Source organism: Phallusia mammillata, chromosome 4, assembly GCF_965637545.1.
Source record: "Phallusia mammillata chromosome 4, kaPhaMamm4.hap1.1, whole genome shotgun sequence".
Taxonomy (NCBI): domain Eukaryota; kingdom Metazoa; phylum Chordata; class Ascidiacea; order Phlebobranchia; family Ascidiidae; genus Phallusia; species Phallusia mammillata.
Genome location: NC_137255.1, coordinates 14,480,691 through 14,498,609, shown reverse-complemented (window position 1 = coordinate 14,498,609; position 17,919 = coordinate 14,480,691). Strand labels below are relative to the sequence as shown.

The 17,919-nt window shown below is 38.4% G+C and overlaps 4 protein-coding genes across 4 annotated transcripts; all 4 read right to left on the bottom strand.

Moving 5' to 3' along the window:
• Positions 1-606: 606 nt before the first annotated feature.
• On the bottom strand, positions 607-3,202 carry LOC145225021 (L-dopachrome tautomerase-like). Its single transcript, XM_080091661.1, has 8 exons — positions 2,866-3,202; positions 2,584-2,796; positions 2,196-2,455; positions 1,888-2,049; positions 1,656-1,811; positions 1,371-1,539; positions 1,050-1,204; positions 607-938 (listed from the first exon to the last, which is right to left on the bottom strand). The coding sequence occupies exons 1-8, from the start codon at positions 3,189-3,191 to the stop codon at positions 745-747; spliced, it is 1,635 nt and encodes a 544-aa protein (XP_079947787.1). The 5' UTR covers positions 3,192-3,202; the 3' UTR covers positions 607-744.
• Positions 3,203-5,571: 2,369 nt separating this feature from the next.
• Positions 5,572-8,306, bottom strand: LOC145224995 (5,6-dihydroxyindole-2-carboxylic acid oxidase-like). The gene is made up of 8 exons (XM_080091639.1): positions 7,983-8,306; positions 7,701-7,913; positions 7,232-7,491; positions 6,918-7,079; positions 6,693-6,848; positions 6,406-6,574; positions 6,109-6,263; positions 5,572-5,986 (listed from the first exon to the last, which is right to left on the bottom strand). The coding sequence occupies exons 1-8, from the start codon at positions 8,252-8,254 to the stop codon at positions 5,793-5,795; spliced, it is 1,581 nt and encodes a 526-aa protein (XP_079947765.1). The 5' UTR covers positions 8,255-8,306; the 3' UTR covers positions 5,572-5,792.
• A 447-nt stretch (positions 8,307-8,753) lies between these two features.
• LOC145223497 (5-hydroxytryptamine receptor 2B-like) lies at positions 8,754-15,447 on the bottom strand. Its single transcript, XM_080089911.1, has 5 exons — positions 14,357-15,447; positions 12,364-12,615; positions 10,600-10,815; positions 9,627-9,816; positions 8,754-9,510 (listed from the first exon to the last, which is right to left on the bottom strand). Exons 1-5 carry the CDS (start codon positions 14,439-14,441, stop codon positions 8,964-8,966), a joined length of 1,290 nt encoding a protein of 429 aa, XP_079946037.1. The 5' UTR covers positions 14,442-15,447; the 3' UTR covers positions 8,754-8,963.
• Positions 15,448-15,525: 78 nt separating this feature from the next.
• LOC145224313 (BOS complex subunit TMEM147-like) lies at positions 15,526-17,457 on the bottom strand. Its single transcript, XM_080090780.1, has 5 exons — positions 17,306-17,457; positions 17,123-17,217; positions 16,662-16,888; positions 16,462-16,595; positions 15,526-16,039 (listed from the first exon to the last, which is right to left on the bottom strand). The coding sequence occupies exons 2-5, from the start codon at positions 17,197-17,199 to the stop codon at positions 15,800-15,802; spliced, it is 678 nt and encodes a 225-aa protein (XP_079946906.1). The 5' UTR covers positions 17,200-17,217; positions 17,306-17,457; the 3' UTR covers positions 15,526-15,799.
• Between the last annotated feature and the right edge of the window lie 462 nt (positions 17,458-17,919).

Sequence of the window (17,919 nt, the reverse complement as noted above, 5' to 3'; positions counted from 1 at the left end):
ACCATAAATAAATCTGCATTGTAGCTATTAACTGCGCTGCCATTCTTCGTGTCAACTGACTATTAGGACAAAGCATAAGTCTTAAAATAAAGTGGAGCTAAACATAATCTAGGTAGATCATTGTGATTATGTCCTTTAATTGCATAATTGGAAATATTTTTAAACTGAATTTTAATTTACAAATCTTTGGCAAACGAGCAACATTTTTAGTCCGTCACTTACTACCTAGTGCAGCCAGGGAAAGCTGTACTGTTGCAACTCGATTTGACTGACAGGCAAACGTGGCGGCGCGTGCCCACACATTCACACGCCTCGTCCGCAATTGCGATCCTAAGAAAGGGCTTCGGTTTTGGTTTTTCGATACACGATCCAGTTTACTCACCAACGCCACTCAAAAAGCCGTGAGTAATCCAGTGTTGATATTGCAGAGGAGATCGGATTAACGAAGACAAAGCAAGGAGCAATCCCGCATGCCAACTCCTTTTCATCAGCGCTCTGTTTTCTTGGCAAACTGTCGTCGAGTTAATCCATGACTACCGTTTACAATCCAACCGAGTCAGGGATTCCTGGTGGTACGTGTATACGCAAACAACATTGGCCAGTGAGTACACACAAAGCATGTTTATTGAGCAAAAGTACAAATCACTTGGTTTGGTAAACAACTAAGCCAAAATAATGTAAGTACGTCAACAATTCGATATACGAGAGCGTTCAACTTGCAAGAAATACACGCTGAGGTTTATGTTATGCTGTGTATTTAACGCCTTTGTTCGCGTCGTCTTCGATAATGCTCTGGTAGAGACTATCTTCCTTCTTCTTCAGTCGGTAACGTTTTAACGAACTGACCAGAACGACGACCAGTGCCGCCAGGACAACAAACGCTGAAACGCCGACAATCGCCCAGATAAAAGATGGTTCTGACTCCAAGGATTCTGCATCTTTTATATAAAAAAAAACGTTTTTTAAGTCAACGGAAAATCGGAACCTGTGCTCCAAAACGTCACACAGAAATACTTACAACTACTAAATCCAAAATTTATTCTGCTTACCTGGAAATTCGGCGGCGTAGCTGTAGCCAAGTTGGTCGGCATTGACAAACATTTCTCGGTTTGTTACAGGTGGGAAAAATGGGACCATGTTAAAGTCCAGGTTGTGACCGATCGGTGCATCTTCCACTGGATAATCAGCTGTTGTCGCATTAGATCTGCAAGTTACAAATAAATTAGCAAGACTTTTAAATACAGATGAGTTATTTCAAAAGACAAATTATTAAAATGGATATTTTAGATTAGTTGGAATGTTGGTTTTAATTTGACTTAGTTTGAACTACAAGGACATCAACAGTTTCTGACATCACTTCTGAATGTTACCTTTTCATCCACTCTTCGAATATGGCATCAGTGAATGTGTGCAGGAGAACAAATATCGGGTCGTTGGCTGAAGCATGAGTTTGTCCTCCAGTTCCGTTCAAGAACAAGTGAGCGAGATTGTGAAGAGTTCGAACTCCAATCTCGAACTCACCATCGGGCTCAGAGTAACCTAAACATAATTTTTACCAAGTCTAAGTAACGACATTGCGCTGATGTGTTGAAATGAAAGCTTGGAACTTTGAACAATCGAAACCAAATTTAAATCTAATTTTAAACTTTATTTACCTTCAAGTGCATTGCGGAAGCTTCCAGCCGAATCAGAGAAGAAGGGAAGAGTGTCGTATGTATCAACTTGAACACATCGTGCAACGTCCTCGGGGTTGGGAAGAGACTGAACGGCTGGACGATCGGTGTTACCTCCTGGGTTACGTTGGATTGGTCCTAATGTAGAAACAAATATTACTTGGAGCGCTTATTTTTATGACACGAAACTGCTTTACAAGGAATGAAATCTCACCTTCAGCTGTCCCATTGCACAGCTTGATATTGTCATTAAACCAATCGAGGCTGAGGCAAACAACATCCCAATCAGCGAATCTTGAGTTGGGGCTGAGAAGATTGGGGTTGGCTGGGTCTCTTCCACCAAGTAACTCATCAGTACAGATGTCGCATTCAGAACCTGTAAAAAGATATATTTTGTAAAAAAGCTATATAACTTATTACGTGTTTGTTGAAGTTTTTTTGTTTTTTGTTTTGTTAAAGTTTATTCTTCTAACTACCAAATGTGATTGTTTAACGAGAACCACCAAAGATGGGTTATTGTACCTCCCACAGCAAAGTCCCAGTATGGAAGGGAAAATGTCGGGTCTCCAGATAGACGCTGAAGATCAGCTTCGAAACCGAGCAAATGCATTCGATGCCATGTCAGGAAAGCTGGCCCCTCGTGTGAGAAGTCGATGGCGGTGTATGCCTGACCTGCACCGAGAAGTGTGTCACGCACAGAGTAGTAATGAACCCAGACGAAAAGGTCGTAGATGGAAACGTTGATGAAGTTGGGTTGAGTGCCGTTCTCAGGGATGAGATTTCTGGAAAAACGATGACATATATTTTTGAAAATAGGCCATTAAGAATTGATAATTTGGCCACAACAAGTAATAATATTTCTTTGGGGGATGTTTTGAAGAAAAAAATCAGTAAAAGAGTTTATATTTACCTGTAATGATCCCGGGCAATAACGTAATCTGGATGGACGGCAGTTTTCGATTGGTCCAAAATATCAAGAAAGGTGTTGCGCTCGTCAGTGGTCATATTTAAAATGTTCTTTCGCACCGTAACCGGCTTTTGTTGTTGACAGTTGTCGCCTTGCCAACCGTATTTGCATCCGGAACAATCAAATCCCCCAAAATTTCCATTGCAAACACAGGATCTGCATGTACATAATACGCACTATTAGTACTATGTATATCATGGAAATGTATGATGCCGTGGCACAAACCTGTTAAAGAAGCGTTCTGGCCATCTTTCGCGATCATCAATTCCAACCAACACATACTGGTTACCGTGTGGCAGATCATCAATTGCAATATTCTGACACGATCCTCGACCTTCAATTTCGCCGCACGGAGACCCAATACCGTCCACAAGCGGACAACATTCGTGGGAAACGATCGCCTCAAACGTTGCACAAGCGCGAGGAAACTGAGCACTCACTGTATGGCAGAAGATTGCCACTACAGCGAAAGGAACAAGTGCAAGCAGATTTGCCATTGTGTTAAGTTGTACGTTATAACGAATTCTAAAACCTAAAACAAAAATTGTCATCAGACAAAAGTCACCTCTTGCATTTATGTTTCTGATGTAACTGTTTTAACATTCTTTCTTTTGCAACTTGCATGTCACTGACCATGCACAGCTATTAGTTGAAAGGACCTTCTGCTTTATCGAGGGCGATCGAGCAACTGATGACTTTACTGTGGGTCGCTTCTGCTTTTATACTCGTAAACGGGATGTCAAGTATAGATTCGTAATCCGATTTTGTCACGGGACTTCCAATGCAAGCGGCGTTGCAAAGTAGGAAACGGATATTTAATAGTAAGTTAATCGGATTGATGTCAAACTATTGGGGTATAATGAGAATTTTAGTGACACGTGACTTTGGCCAGTGCGAACACTTTCGTGCTGAGTAGACATCAAATCAAAATATGTAAACGTTCCTGCAATAACAAAACGAAGGGCTGAGTATCAAGAGATGTTACCCATGTGTTTTACCATTTTGAACATGACAAGCATGCTTAGTGCACTAACTTTTATTCTGGTGGGAAAAACGTAATTGAAGAAACCTAGTTTTCGGACTGTTGGAATGGACTTTAATCTGCAACAATTCTACACCGCTGTAGCATGATTACTGGCCGATTGGGCGATCCCCTACTACGAAGCTGACATGTGCAGCATGCGAGGCAGGCAACGGTGCTTGTGATTCAACTTTCGCCGGGTTATCCACGAGCGCGAGTCCCGGAATAACTCCTGTCGTGAGTTTGAATCCCAGCGCAGGCTAAATTTTGCCACATGGAAAGCTTGGTGAACGGCCGATTCGGTATTACGCCTTCAATAGGCCTGGCGTACTATGGTTTCTATATGAGTGTGCCTTGATTGCTGGTCTGCATCGACGCTTCAGGGGTGATACCAACTTTATAAGTCTTTGTCTCCACTGGTAGCATTCATTGTGTTCAAAGGCAGTTTTGTACATAGCCTCACATTAAAGGCCAAAACCACCAATTATACCAAAAATCGAAAGTTCATTTCAGTTTGAAACCAAACTATCGAAAATTGACATTTTGTTTTGGGCTGTTTGTTTGTCGTGACAAGTTGTTTCACGCGGTTAAGATTCCGACCATTATAGTAGATACGTGTTCGTCTACATTATTTTTACTTTGCCGGGTAACAAATCAGTTTCAGGCATTATCAATATGTTTCCGAACCTTTTCTATGTTTGTTATTTGTGCACAGACGCGATAATGAAATGGTCACTATGAACATTCAAATGTAATATACCACGTTTTTTGTTAATTATCCTTTTATTTGTTTCTGTCTATTTGGTTTTCTGGTACACATAATAACCTAAAACGTAGATATTAATTTAATAATTGAAATTAATCCTCTGACCCTTGAGTAAAAAGTAATGAACAGACGAGAGTAAAAAGTAGATCGATGAGACTTTGATTTATAGAAAAATTCCACAATCATGTGCTAATGAACAGACGGAGCGCTTTACAGAAAAACGTATAATCATAGGCAAAACGAAAACAAAAAAACAAGGTTATGAAAAACGACATTATATAGGAAAAAGGTTCACGTGTTAAGTGTGGGCACAGGGACTACAACCGCTGTTTAACATATATTTTTAACACCTGTGCTGAAAGAAAATACCTTGTTACCTTTAAACCATGTTCTATACAACATGGGTGAAATTGTTCGACGCATTAATCTTGAGGTTCTTAACCTCGGTTACTATACGGCACCCTTCATGCATTTTGAAAACTTTTGTTTATGCATATGTGTGTGTGAAAATGAGAATATTCATCTGTTAATCTTGTGGTTACGTTTAAATAAAGTTACCCTTATGTTGTTAACTTTTCGTTCTGATTCTTTTTTAAGTCAATGAAAGGCGAGAAAACACTCATAGAGGTCTATCGTCGCAAATCCTAATACAGGGTTTGTCAATAAATGACACACAGGCATGCAAGTTATTGTGGAAGTAAAGTTGATGTTAAATTTTTGCGATACTTATATCTTGTGATACTCGGTAACATCTTCATACTTAGCAAATTATCTTCACAAATACTTATTGTTGCAAGCCTCAAATCTATTGGAATGGCGAAAATATTGTGCAGTAAAGTGTCAATTCACAGCAAAGGAAAAATAGAGACATTACTGGCAAAGTATGTTTTTCACATGCGTATTTTGTAGTGCTTCCCTAACTTTTTTCGTGGCGCCCTTACGCAGCACTGGCGTATAGTATGAATATTAAAATGTTATGTCCACTAGTTTAGGGTGTTCTGCGGAAATAAAACATGTTCTAAGTTGATATATAGTTTCGAACTGTGAACGATCCTGGTCCTCACAATGTTTCAATACAATTAACTTAATCATTAAAAGTGCCTAAACTATAAAAAATGCACATACAAATAAAGATAACAACTGATTGGACACCACCATTTTATTCCAAGCAAGTTTTATTTGGAGCAAAAACATAGGCACATCATAATAAGCACGTCAAACATTTCGAAATGCGACACAAAACATGCATCAAATAACATTTCCTATTCATACATTTTATCATTAAATTTATTTTGTGACAACATACAATATGCGTTTTATAACAGAGAAATTGGGCGTTTCTGTTTTGTGATGACAAGATTTATGTTATGCTGTATATTTGACGCCTTTGTTCGCATCGTCTTCAATGAGACTTTGGTAGAGACTGTCTTCCTTCTTCTTTTGGCGGTAACGTTTTAACGAACTGACCAGAACGACGACCAGTGCCGCCAGGACAACAAAGGCTGAAACGCCGACAATCGCCCAGATAAAAGATGGCTCTGACTCCAAGGATTCTGCATCTTTTATATGAAAAAAAAACGTTTTTTAAGTCAACGTATACGTTTTATAAAATCGGAACCTGTGGTCCAAAACGTCACGTAGAAATACTTACAATTACTAAATACAAAACTATTCTGCTTACCTGGAAATTCGGCGGCGTAGCTGTAGCCAAGTTGGTCAGCAGGGACAAACATTTCTCGGTTTGTTACAGGTGGAAAAAATGGGACCATGTTAAAGTCCAGATTGTGCCCGATCGGTGCATCTTCCACTGGATAATCAGCTGTTGTCGCATTAGATCTGCAAGTTGCAAACAAATTAGCAACACTTTACATGAAAATGCATATATTGACCAATAGGTTTACGTGTAAAATGCAAATAGAAGGATCTTGGTTATTTTTGTTTTTTCTTAGTAAGGTTCTGCAACCAACAACGTTCAAACCGTTTCATCCACTCTTCGAATATGGCATCAGTGAATGTGTGCAGGAGAACAAATATCGGGTCGTTGGCTGAAGCATGAGTTTGTCCTCCAGTTCCGTTCAAGAACAAGTGAGCGAGATTGTGAAGAGTTCGAACTCCTATCTCGAACTCGCCATCAGGCTCAGAGTAACCTAAACCAATCAACACATTTACTACGATTCAAATCCCGTTTCGTGTTGAAATTGCAGGTCCGGCCGAAATTTCCCGTCCAACAACATTTTATGTAAGAAACGTTTAGGATTATTTTACCTTCAAGTGCATTGCGGAAGCTTCCGGCCGAATCAGAGAAGAAGGGAAGAGTGTCGTATGTATCAACTTGGACACATCTTGCAACGTCCTCGGGGTTGGGAAGAGACTGAACGGCTGGACGATCGGTGTTACCTCCTGGGTTACGTTGGATAGGTCCTAACGAAAAATAGACGCTTTGTTAACATGCCTATTTTTACTTAAATTTAATAAGGAATGAAATCTCACCTTCAGCTGTCCCATTGCACAGCTTGATATTGTCGTTAAACCAATCAAGGCTGAGGCAAACAACATCCCAATCAGCGAATCTTGAGTTGGGGCTGAGAAGATTGGGATTGGCTGGATCTCTTCCACCAAGTAACTCATCAGTACAGATGTCGCATTCAGAACCTGTAAAATATTGAAAAATATTTTGACTATTTCATCAAAAACACTCCTGGTGTTAAGTCATTTAAGCCACAGAGTTTAAGTTGGGCATCATTATGCATTACGTTATAATTTGCAGCAGCTTCCATCAACTGCAAAGCAATATGACAGTTTACCTCCAACAGCAAAGTCCCAGTATGGAAGAGAAAATGTCGGATCCCCCGATAGACGCTGAAGATCAGCTTCGAAACCGAGCAAATGCATTCGATGCCATGTCAGGAAAGCTGGCCCCTCGTGTGAGAAGTCGATGGCGGTGTATGCCTGACCTGCACCGAGAAGTGTGTCACGCACAGAGTAGTAATGAACCCAGACGAAAAGGTCGTAGATGGAAACGTTGATGAAGTTGGGTTGAGTGCCATTTTCAGGAATGAGATTTCTGTTTGGGAAAGCACGTTAGAAAAAGTATCACTGTACGGAACTTCTCTTGAGTTTGTTATTTTTAGGTAGATTTTTATGCCTAAAATCTGATGTCTTACAATAAAAATACGTTAGCATTTGTAAAAGTGTTTTGCTAAATAGGATGTTTCTATTTGAAAAGACAACAATCGAATATTTTTGTTGTTTTGTGTTTGCTTGTCGAAATACCTGTAATGGTCCCGGGCAATAACGTAATCTGGATGCACAGCAGTTTTTGACTGGTCCAAAATGTCAAGAAAGGTGTTGCGCTCGTCAGTGGTCATATTTAAAATGTTCTTTCGCACGGTAACCGGCTTCTGTTGTTGACAATCGTCGCCTTGCCAACCGTATTTGCATCCGGAACAATCAAATCCGCCGAAATTTCCATTGCAAACACAGGATCTGTATGTACATAATACACACTATTAGTACTATGTATATCATGGAAATGTATGATGCCGTGGCACAAACCTGTTAAAGAAGCGTTCTGGCCATCTTTCGCGATCATCAATTCCAACCAAAACATATTGGTTACCGTGTGGCAGATCATCAATTGCAATATTCTGACACGATCCTCGACCTTCAATTTCGCCGCACGGAGACCCAATACCGCCCACAAGCGGACAACATTCGTGGGAAACGATCGCCTCAAACGTTGCACAAGCGCGAGGAAACTGAGCACTCACCTTCTTGCAGAAGATTGCCATAAAGGCTATGATTATGATGCTGCACGGGCTTTTCATTTCAATGAGACAATAATTTATTCAATTTAAATCTGAATAGATAAATTTTGCATTAATAGCCAGGCCTTATTTTAATTGCATTTTAAATTGCATTAAATTGCATTTGAAATCTGTTTGGTTCATACAAACATTCTACATGGCATTTTACCATTTCTGTTTGAAATAACCGACGATTCGCCGTCGCATAGAAGACGCCTTCTTCAGAATATAATGGCATATCTTGAACACAAAGCAAAACTCCTTTTACTTTCTCGCACTTTACTATTGACTTGGTCGAGTCGAATATTCAACTGATGACTTCTCATTTGGTTCCTGGTGCTTTTATACTCGCCCACGGGAAGTCAACTTATTATTAATCCGATTATTATCACAAGACGTGGTGTGTGGAAACGGATATTGAAAACGTTGATCTCGGAGACGCGTGACTCTTCTAGCTAACTTCGATCATGGGGCACTTTAATCAATTTACTGCAGTTCCGCGTTTTATTACAGTGGTTAAAATATATAAAATTATCGACACATTGCTATATATCATACAAAACCGCGTTTCGTTTAGTCAGCAAACATGTTTTAAATATAAATAAATGGCGATATTGCAAATACGTTTCGCACGATTGTTACTTAGCAACAAAAGACACGTTTGCTTTCTCAAAGATTTTGAGGTATTTACGCCCGATTTGCGTAACTTCACAGAGAACAAGAGGTTTATTTAATGTACAGTAAAATGTGGACGTTCCTGGCGGCAAAAGATTCGCCGAAGCAACCGTTTCGATGCCTGGTTCAAGTTGGTTGAACCCAGATTGTACATCAGTGGGTTCATGCACTCGCTAAAGCGAAGACAGAAGTAAGATGCAACACCGAACCAATAATCGGTCCCAGCCGCATCAATGTTCTGGTTTAATGTCGTCCAAAGCAGGTAAACTGTCATTGGGATGTAACCGATAACGAAAGAGACCACTATTAAGCTCAGCTGCAAAAAGGCCTTCTGCAAATTACTGTAGTGCGTTTCCCGGTGCTGATTTTGCGACGGTTCAGACATTGTGCGGTTTAGTTTCGAAACTGCGTACCGATGCCCGATCGGTGAAATATCTTCAACGCTTGTGACCACCTGCTGACCTGCCGCCATTTGACTACTGTTAGCCTCGACAACAATGTCCGGCAGATTGTTGTTGTCCACGGGACCGCGAATTGTTGGACTGGGATCCGGTCCAGTGGGACTGGGACACTGAAACGGATGGCGAAGCCTTTGCCGCCATCTACAAAATAAAGCGAAATGGTGTTGTACTTGTAGACCATCCATGCATATACTTTCGTGTATGCGTGGAATTGTCATTAGATGTAAAGTCAGATCAATTAAAGAACACGAGCGTACCTTCTCCTTCGAATCAGTGATTTTGCAATTAAAATTGAGAAAACCACAACAAGCATCTCCGGAGCGTAAAAGAAGATGGGACTGGTAATGGCCATGTAGATGTGATATTGCTCAACGCAACATTTATCGTTAGAATCAAGTCTATCGATGATCGAACACGATGGCCAACTTGAACCATACTTTCTGTTAACTATAACATGTACCGGTTTTTAGTAGAGATCAACCGAATATTCGGTTTGCCGAATTTATTCGGCCGAATCGGCCACTTTTGCAAAGATTCGGTTTCGGCCGAATAATTTGTTGCGAATCGGCCGAAACCGAATCTTTTACGAACACACATTTAAAGCGTTAAGCGTGTCTCTTCTGCTTTGTACCAACGAAAATCCCGTAAATAATTGTATTTTTTGACACATTATCGTTTTTCCATCTGCAGACAACTAATCAGTAATTCATTGTCGGGCGGCAAATTATGCTTAAGGCTATGTTAAACCCCACAGAACTAAAATGAGGACGAAACACAACCATTCTGCACTAATTGCCTGATAGATAAACTTATGTTTTCATGTCAAAAGCGTAGCCTACCACTTAGCGTGACGTCATAAATGATTCGGTTGATTCGGCCGAATTATCGGTTTTGGCCGAATCGAAATTTAGCCGATCCGGTTCATCACTAGTTTTTAGTTGCGATCAATGGTTTCAGGATTAAAAAGTATTTCGCTTAAATTAAAAAAATAATGTTGAAGGTGCAACTACATTCTATTAAATTTGCCTTATATCGTAATCAAATTACTCGTAGCTTGAAATGAAGAAACGTCGCATTTCCACCTTTACCCTAAAACCTCCATTTACAAAAAAACTTAACTAAGTGTCAAAGAAACTATACTAGAAGCATTTTCGACAAAAACTATGCGAAGAATAATAGCGTAGATAAGGATGTATGTCCGAAAGCATGTATTCACATTTTTCGCCTTACCCCCATCTTTACACACACCCACAAAGGTCATCATCGGAATCGCGACAGCAATTGCAATAAGCCACAGACAGCATATATACATCAACACGACCCTCATTTGAATTTTCGGGACCATAAATGGGCGTTTAACTGCGAGAAAGCGCAACCCGGCAAAGGAGAAGATGTGTAATGAAGTCACATAGCTCGTCGTGAAATCACTTGTCCAGTAGAACTTGCCTGCAAGAAATAAATGCATGCTTGACGAATACAAAAATTCTTACTAAGCGGACATAAACCGGAAATAAAAAATGGCCCAAGCGTGGACAAAATAACAGGTAAAATAAAACCAGGCACGACATTATTTGTTACAGTAATTTGTTGATTTTATACGGGACATTTAGCGATTTACAGGTGGCATTTCCGCTGAACAGATTTGGTGTTTTTGTTGGCTTGCGAATCGCTAGTTTAACGTGACTAACGGGTGTATATGTTTGTCGTGCACTGTACCAACACGGTTAGAGAGCCATCTGTGATGATGGAATCGTAATAATCGATATTGTCAAATTTATCAGTTTACCGTTTGTTTTGTCTGATCAGAAATGTCTGTGTTTCCATGCCACAATGCAACACCAATAGATATCGTTACCACAAGGTTTTTAATAGCATGATTTTAATTAGTATTTGTGTTTTAAGTTTCTGTGGGGCTATGCTATACCCACTCTAACTATCGCATTTTTTGTGTTTACATTACTGAAAGTGGTCGCTTAAACCACTGCACCATATATGGTATAAAAATAGTACCACAAATATAAAAATAGTACTATTTCTATAGAAATAGTGGCGCGTAACTCTTTTTTGACAGCTTTGTTATTATTATTTGCCTAGTATAGTGGGGTCGCCGCAATTAAATGTTTAGATCCACTGATTTTAGCTAATTTTGGAATAATCCCAAGACACCATCAATCACCAAGCTACATGTTATTCACTGATTATGACTGCGGAAGTCAACCAGCTTTCGGTTACAAGTAAACAGGGAAATTACAATCGAGCATAAAGTGAAACTGTAAAAGAATTTCGGTTTCGTGTTATCGCCATATGCTTGTACTCGAAAGCGCCCTTCACACATTAGAAAACAACCCGAACCTTCCAAAAAATCTTGCGGTGCAGGTTTACGATACAAAGATTGACAAGGTTGTAAAGATTTCATTGCACTTATGTTTGTTACGTGGACGTCGTGCGCTTAGCGATTGTTTACTGTCCTTGAATAGTAAATATTTCCTTAAATTGGACAGTTGTTTTACCGTTTCCTGTCAATGTTTTCTTCATCACTGAAAATTTTGCCAAATTTGCTAGAGCTACGTCATATTAATACTTCCTTTTGTCAAAAGAAAATTTGAATTTCCTTAGCACTTATTCGTGAATTTAAAAACGGTAGTTATTTGTGTACCAGCTAATAGAAATGCTTTAAAGCACAGTACCGAGTCGTTACGTGGGGACAGCGTCTGAATCGACTTTCTCGACGTTTCATCAGTGTAATGTCAGTTACAGTCGATCTTATAACACCAAGAGAGTGAACACGAGAAAGACACTGGCACAAAAACGTTGAATGGTAAAAACCGTAGTTCGGCGGTGTAAAAGTGAGCGAAAGCTAATCGGCATTAGAACATCTGGTTTTATGTTCGTCGTGTTGGCGCGCGAGTGAATGGTCACGATTCTAAAGTCTCTTTTTCTGTAATTTGTCTTTCTGGCAATCGTCTTAAACAAAAATGCATTTTGTAAACTTACATAAAAACTCTCCCGCTTTCCAGTTTTCGTAACCCCATGTTCGTCTGTAGAGCCATAGTGGTGAACAGATTGTTGCCGAAATCAAATCGGACACACAAAGACTGAGTATGAATGTATTGGAGATTGTGTGCAGTGGCTTGTTTATGGCAATCACCACAATTGTAAGAATGTTGCCCGCTGATCCCACCACGAAGAAAATTGCGATAAAAACAGAAACGACGATGTTGGTGGCCGTGGAAGTAACCTCGTTTACTGGATAAAAAAATAGCATTATTCGAGATTATAAATCCTGGTAAATTGATTCTGGGAATCATTCCCTGTTCTGTTGCCATTGTTGCATTTGTTTTTTTAAAACTCACAACTGATTTTAACCTGGAAATAAAGATTTCCCAAAACGTGTGATTATTCGAGATTGTTTTGAAAACCAAAAAAAAAATATTTCTTAGCATAGATCCTTAGCGATTGTATAAATGACATTCATAAATGCCTTTATTCTAGAGGAAAACACTCAATTTTTGAGAAATACACCCCCCTTTCTGATTTGGGTAAAAACACAGTCATTTAGGGGTTAGACCAGGCACATGGTTGATCAGAAAAATTGCAACATTACGAAAAGTATCATTTTACAAATTGAGTAAAAAACGCAATTGCTTTTAACAAAACTTTAAGTGCATGTTGTTTTACAACCGTTGTTAAAATGACCCATGTAGAGATGCATTTACTGAAATTTTTCCGTGGCGAATAACGATTCAAGCAATAAACACACCATATGTGGCCATTTGCGCGATCACGTCTAACCACAAACAAAAGGTTAAAGCCGTGCAAAATTTTTATGAACACCGTATATATAATAAACATTTTAGTAGGCCTACACTAACAAACATGATCGTAAGAGTTTATTATATTTGTGGTTATAAAACAGGATATTTGTTAATTGGTGGGATCAGCGTCATCTAGAAACTGTTAATACAGTATATGATAGAATTTTATCATGACGGGGCAATGGATGGTAATAAATCAAGCTTAAAAGGAATTTTAATTGTGATCCATGAGTTTACTAATTTATAGAAATATTTCTTTCTATTTGGTATGTCACCAAGTCTTAATTGTGTTATTTGTGTGTAGATCCACAGTCATGAATTTTGAAACAAACAAGTAACCGCGCTTGCAAATGTCACTTTTTATAAGAATGTAAACAACATTCTTTAATATCTGGTCACAAGCATAAATCGTTTCTTACAGCGTGTAAAGGTTCCCGGCTGGGCTACGTGAAAACTATTGGTTTTCTTGCCTGTATCATTTTTATGGCAATATGTTGCCAGTTTTACTTCGGGTTCGAATGGGAAAGTCAGCTATAAAAAATTAACTTTACTTCATCATAATAGAAAAATGTTTAATACTGTTTTTGAATTGGGTATAATTGGTCGCGTTTAAACTCTTATTAGGTCGATGTTCGTTAAAATTTGACTATATAACGATCTTATGATAACTTTGAAACGAGATACTAAATTGCCTTAAAGTTTGTGTTTTTAAGCAATACCATTAAAGAGGTTCGATCGAATCAAAACCCGGACATTTAACCTGATATAGCCCGCGAATATGCCAGAACCCAAAAGACCTATATTCAACAGGTGATTTTGAATAACTTGTTTGTTCCTAATAAAACCAAACTGGTTTAGGACTGTCGGAATCGCCTTTTAAAATATATTAACTTCATACAACAAAAATATTATTCAGACAATAGTATTTGTTCGCATTAGTTGAAACGTCAGATAGCTATTAAGATATTTTTTATTAAACTTGCATATTTTTTGGTCGATGTAAAATCTACGTATTCTATCAATTCGTCTAAATCTAAAACTTTTGCACCAATAACAACGCCATGCAAGTTTAGCAGCTTGGATTCAGTGGAAAATATTAAATAACAAGCACACTTGTTAAGTTACAAAATGTTACCGATTCACGAACAAAAAAATATAGCCCACGTACGTACCAACTTCACATGTACTGTTGTTGGATGCGTTCATTTTCAGGTCACTTTCATTTGCAATTGAATAAAAGTCATACATTGTTCGCATCTTCGATGTTAACAGAGACAACACATTCTGCACAGATATCCTTTTTGCTATCAGGTTTCAGTTTGTACCCTTTCTTATTCAGGCAACGACACCTTACCGAAACGGGAAAATCCATAGAGATTTCCTTTTTCAAAAAATTCGTCCATTGTTTGTTTTGCCACAGGGTTTCGAATACGCTAAATTCAACCAGGCGACAGAGGTAGGCTAGTTTGGATTTGGTTAAGTCCGTTGAGAACGATAACAAACAAACACAATCCGGTTTTCTTTTGAACCGCATTTGTGCATATCTAGAAGTTTGCGTATAAAATTAGAGAACGTTCAGGTGGTTTGTTTGTTATCATTCTCAACGGACTAAATCCAACAGATAGGTGCAAGACTGCAACGGCACATAAAAATGAACAAACCGATTTGGAGTGTAGGTTTTTTTGATATCTTGTAGAACTATTCTTGAATAGTTGTCAAACGCACAAGAAGGGCTCAAACCGTTTTTATTATTGATCCAAAATTAGCAAATTTTACCGCAGAGTCGACGTTGAAATTAGAGAATGGTGTGGACGTCATTTCTTTCGGATTTCAGGGCTTACAAATACAACCTATTCGCTTCAAACAGAAAACTCTGCCCAGCGACAACGTCAACTCTTTGATTTGATGCTGTCTAAACCAATTTCTAGTGATGGGGCGAGTTTCCGGTACTCGGTATCGAACGATTTCAGTGGTATCGATACTCGTACTCGGTATCGAAATATTTTATCTCAGTTTTCGATGCCATAGTTCGATACCGAACGCCGGTTTACACCATAAGAATACGGGCAACTTTTTGCCAATATTTGCTTCGGACAGCACAAAATTGGGAAAAAGTTCCGCAAGGTTACGTATATTTTTATGCACTTTCGTGTGGACATTTTTTACATTTTTCTGCATGTGTGTGTGCACGTCTGTACCCCGGCCATGGCAGATAAATTAGACAGTGATATACAACTAAGTACAACACTATACTTAAGTACTCGGTGTCGAAGGTATATACATGTGGTACTCGTGCTCGGTACTCGCTTTAAAACCTGGTATCGTCACATCACTACCAATATCCGGAATTAATTTTTAAAAAAATGTTTAAATTTAGAGGAATTTTTCTGTCACATTGAACAACAACAATAATATTACACAATAAAGCACACTGATAGACAAAATATTGGTAATTATAGTATTGCAAAAAAACGTTTCTGAATGCTATTCAACAACAAAAACATTTTTACATTATCACAAACTGGACAAGGCGATGTTCAACTCGTTTTAGATCACCGTCACATCAGAGAAGCATTGTGTAAATAAAACCAATTTACCATGTACATAAATTATTATCACATATCGGTAAAGCCTACATACAACTGTAGTGATAATGCTGCAGTTACAAAAGTCATGATGGCTTTCAACAATAAATAGGACCAAGGGTTAAGTGAGAACAACTGCACAATTATGTCAGCAATGATTGTACGAAAAACACTGAATACCAACATCACAGTAACCATAGGAAGCAGTGTACGGTTGAGATCATTCCTGGTCCATGTCCATACCAGTGCCGCAGTTGCAATAATGTGAACCTAAACACCAAAATTTATTACACATTTTTTTTACTATGAAGCGACTTTACACACACCAGTACCAAATGTGAGAACAACATACATTAGAAAATGGGTTTATTATGTGTTGAAATTATTTATGTTGTATTTTTACATGTACCATTTCTTTACATACATAGCAGATACATTTGTTAAGTAATTTCAACAGGGTGTTTAAATTTTTTGCAAGCAGAAACGAATGGGTTTCCACAAATGCGTAAATGCAAAATGATGTCAGTATTGAATGTAAATAGTGCCACGATTCTTAAAATCAAAAAGTGGTAAGAAGCATGGAATGTATTCATTAAATTTCACCCAAACTTTAAAACTTCTTGTTACTTATGGGAAAGGGACCCAAAAGAGAAACAGTGAAATCAATACATTTTTCTAAAAAACTGTTTTACCAAGGTGATGTTGGCATCCAGAGCCATTTGAATATACTTCCAATCAAATTCAAGTCCACGAGCTCCAAACCAAAAAGACAGAAAATTTGAGAACAAAACTTGAGCTCCGGCCCAACCAACACCAGCAATAAGAACTGCAATATACAAACAAACAAAAATTGAAACATTAAAACTCCCAGGTCCCCACTTTCACTACTTGCCTTTCAGCTCGGGTTTTCCTACAGTGCGATTGATAATAAAATAGATTCCTACTAAGTCAGCCATATCTACAGTTGTTTTTAAAACTTCGCCAACAATATTGATTGCACCAGAGCTGGTTGGCTCCAAAGTTGGAAAAAAAGTGGCCAAAGTCAACATTTTTGCAAGTTGTGTCAGCATGTACACCATTCCAGCAAACAAAACTTTCATTAAGGCACTGTACTCAGACCTGTAGAACAAACCAAGATTATAATTTAGCACACAATAATTTTAATTTACAATAACTATAATGCCAGTTTACCGCTTTCAACAATATTAAAAAAATACAAGTTGATTGCTGTTAAAGTTAGTCATCAATTTTAGCTTAATAGCAAGGATTGAGGAACATAAGATATATTACAAATACTTGTTTTCTTATTTCTTTTTTAATGCAGGTGTACAAAACAGTAATGTTAAAACTTACAGGATTGAAGATTTGTATGTCACCACATAGGGAGCATAGGCCAACGCCATACAGTTAACAAAGTGTACGAAAGTCATCCTCCAGCTTGAATATGTCTAAATACAATGACACGTGTTTGTTACTGTTAACATTGCGGTTCAACAAATAAAAGTTAAAACAAACAAAATAAAAAAGTTTTTTTACTCGGACAGAACAGTATACATAGCAAAGAAAGCACTTAATGATTGAAAAGACGTAAGCTTTCTGATATGCCTATCAATATCAAACATGAAAACAAGACAAGCCAGCAACTCAGAGAGACACTGCTCAGTGCTCGCTGCTCAGCAGTCAGCATTAGTTATATTCAGCAACTTGTGCTTGTTGAATTTGCGATGTCGCGCGTGCTTTCAGTTGTCGCATGTCGCTTGCCTTTTTAACCGGTAAAGGCACCACACAACTTGTTTTAATATGGTAAAGACGACTATTTAACTGCAAATATACGGTACCAGAGTATTTGGTTATTTTTATACATTTTTTACCGACAGAATCCGTATGAATCTTCATTGAAATAAATATCCTTTCTTTGATTCATACCATGACTTTGGTGTGCGCTCAAGCGTATATAAACACTGCGAATGCAAGCGCAAAAACCAAAATGAACAAGTTGAACTGTTGAATGCAGAGCGGACACCATAACAGAATAGAGATTCAAGGGGAACGTTTTTCTAATTTGCGATACATGTTTGGTTGGAAACGCGTTTAGAGCTGTTTTTTGCAGTCAAAAAGTCCAATAATTATGACTGAAGCTTTCGAATGTG

Excerpts from the sequence above, each read along its gene's own strand:
- LOC145224995 (XM_080091639.1), bottom strand. The coding sequence starts at position 8,254 with ATGAAAAGCCCGTGCAGCATCATAATCATAGCCTTTATGGCAATCTTC. Across the intron at positions 7,914-7,982 it reads CCAGAACGCTTCTTTAACAG|ATCCTGTGTTTGCAATGGAA; the intron begins GTTTGTGCCACG and ends ATGTACATACAG. Across the intron at positions 7,080-7,231 it reads CTGGGACTTTGCTGTTGGAG|GTTCTGAATGCGACATCTGT; the intron begins GTAAACTGTCAT and ends AATATTTTACAG.
- LOC145223497 (XM_080089911.1), bottom strand. The coding sequence starts at position 14,441 with ATGCGAACAATGTATGACTTTTATTCAATTGCAAATGAAAGTGACCTG. Across the intron at positions 10,816-12,363 it reads GAAAGCGGGAGAGTTTTTAT|GCAAGTTCTACTGGACAAGT; the intron begins GTAAGTTTACAA and ends TATTTCTTGCAG. Across the intron at positions 9,511-9,626 it reads TCACTGATTCGAAGGAGAAG|ATGGCGGCAAAGGCTTCGCC; the intron begins GTACGCTCGTGT and ends TTTATTTTGTAG.
- LOC145225021 (XM_080091661.1), bottom strand. The coding sequence starts at position 3,191 with ATGACAATTTTTGTTTTAGGTTTTAGAATTCGTTATAACGTACAACTT. Across the intron at positions 2,797-2,865 it reads CCAGAACGCTTCTTTAACAG|ATCCTGTGTTTGCAATGGAA; the intron begins GTTTGTGCCACG and ends ATGTACATGCAG. Across the intron at positions 1,540-1,655 it reads CTTCCGCAATGCACTTGAAG|GTTACTCTGAGCCCGATGGT; the intron begins GTAAATAAAGTT and ends AATTATGTTTAG.
- LOC145224313 (XM_080090780.1), bottom strand. The coding sequence starts at position 17,199 with ATGACTTTCGTACACTTTGTTAACTGTATGGCGTTGGCCTATGCTCCC. Across the intron at positions 16,596-16,661 it reads AGGAAAACCCGAGCTGAAAG|TTCTTATTGCTGGTGTTGGT; the intron begins GCAAGTAGTGAA and ends TGTATATTGCAG. Across the intron at positions 16,040-16,461 it reads TGGATGCCAACATCACCTTG|GTTCACATTATTGCAACTGC; the intron begins GTAAAACAGTTT and ends TTTGGTGTTTAG.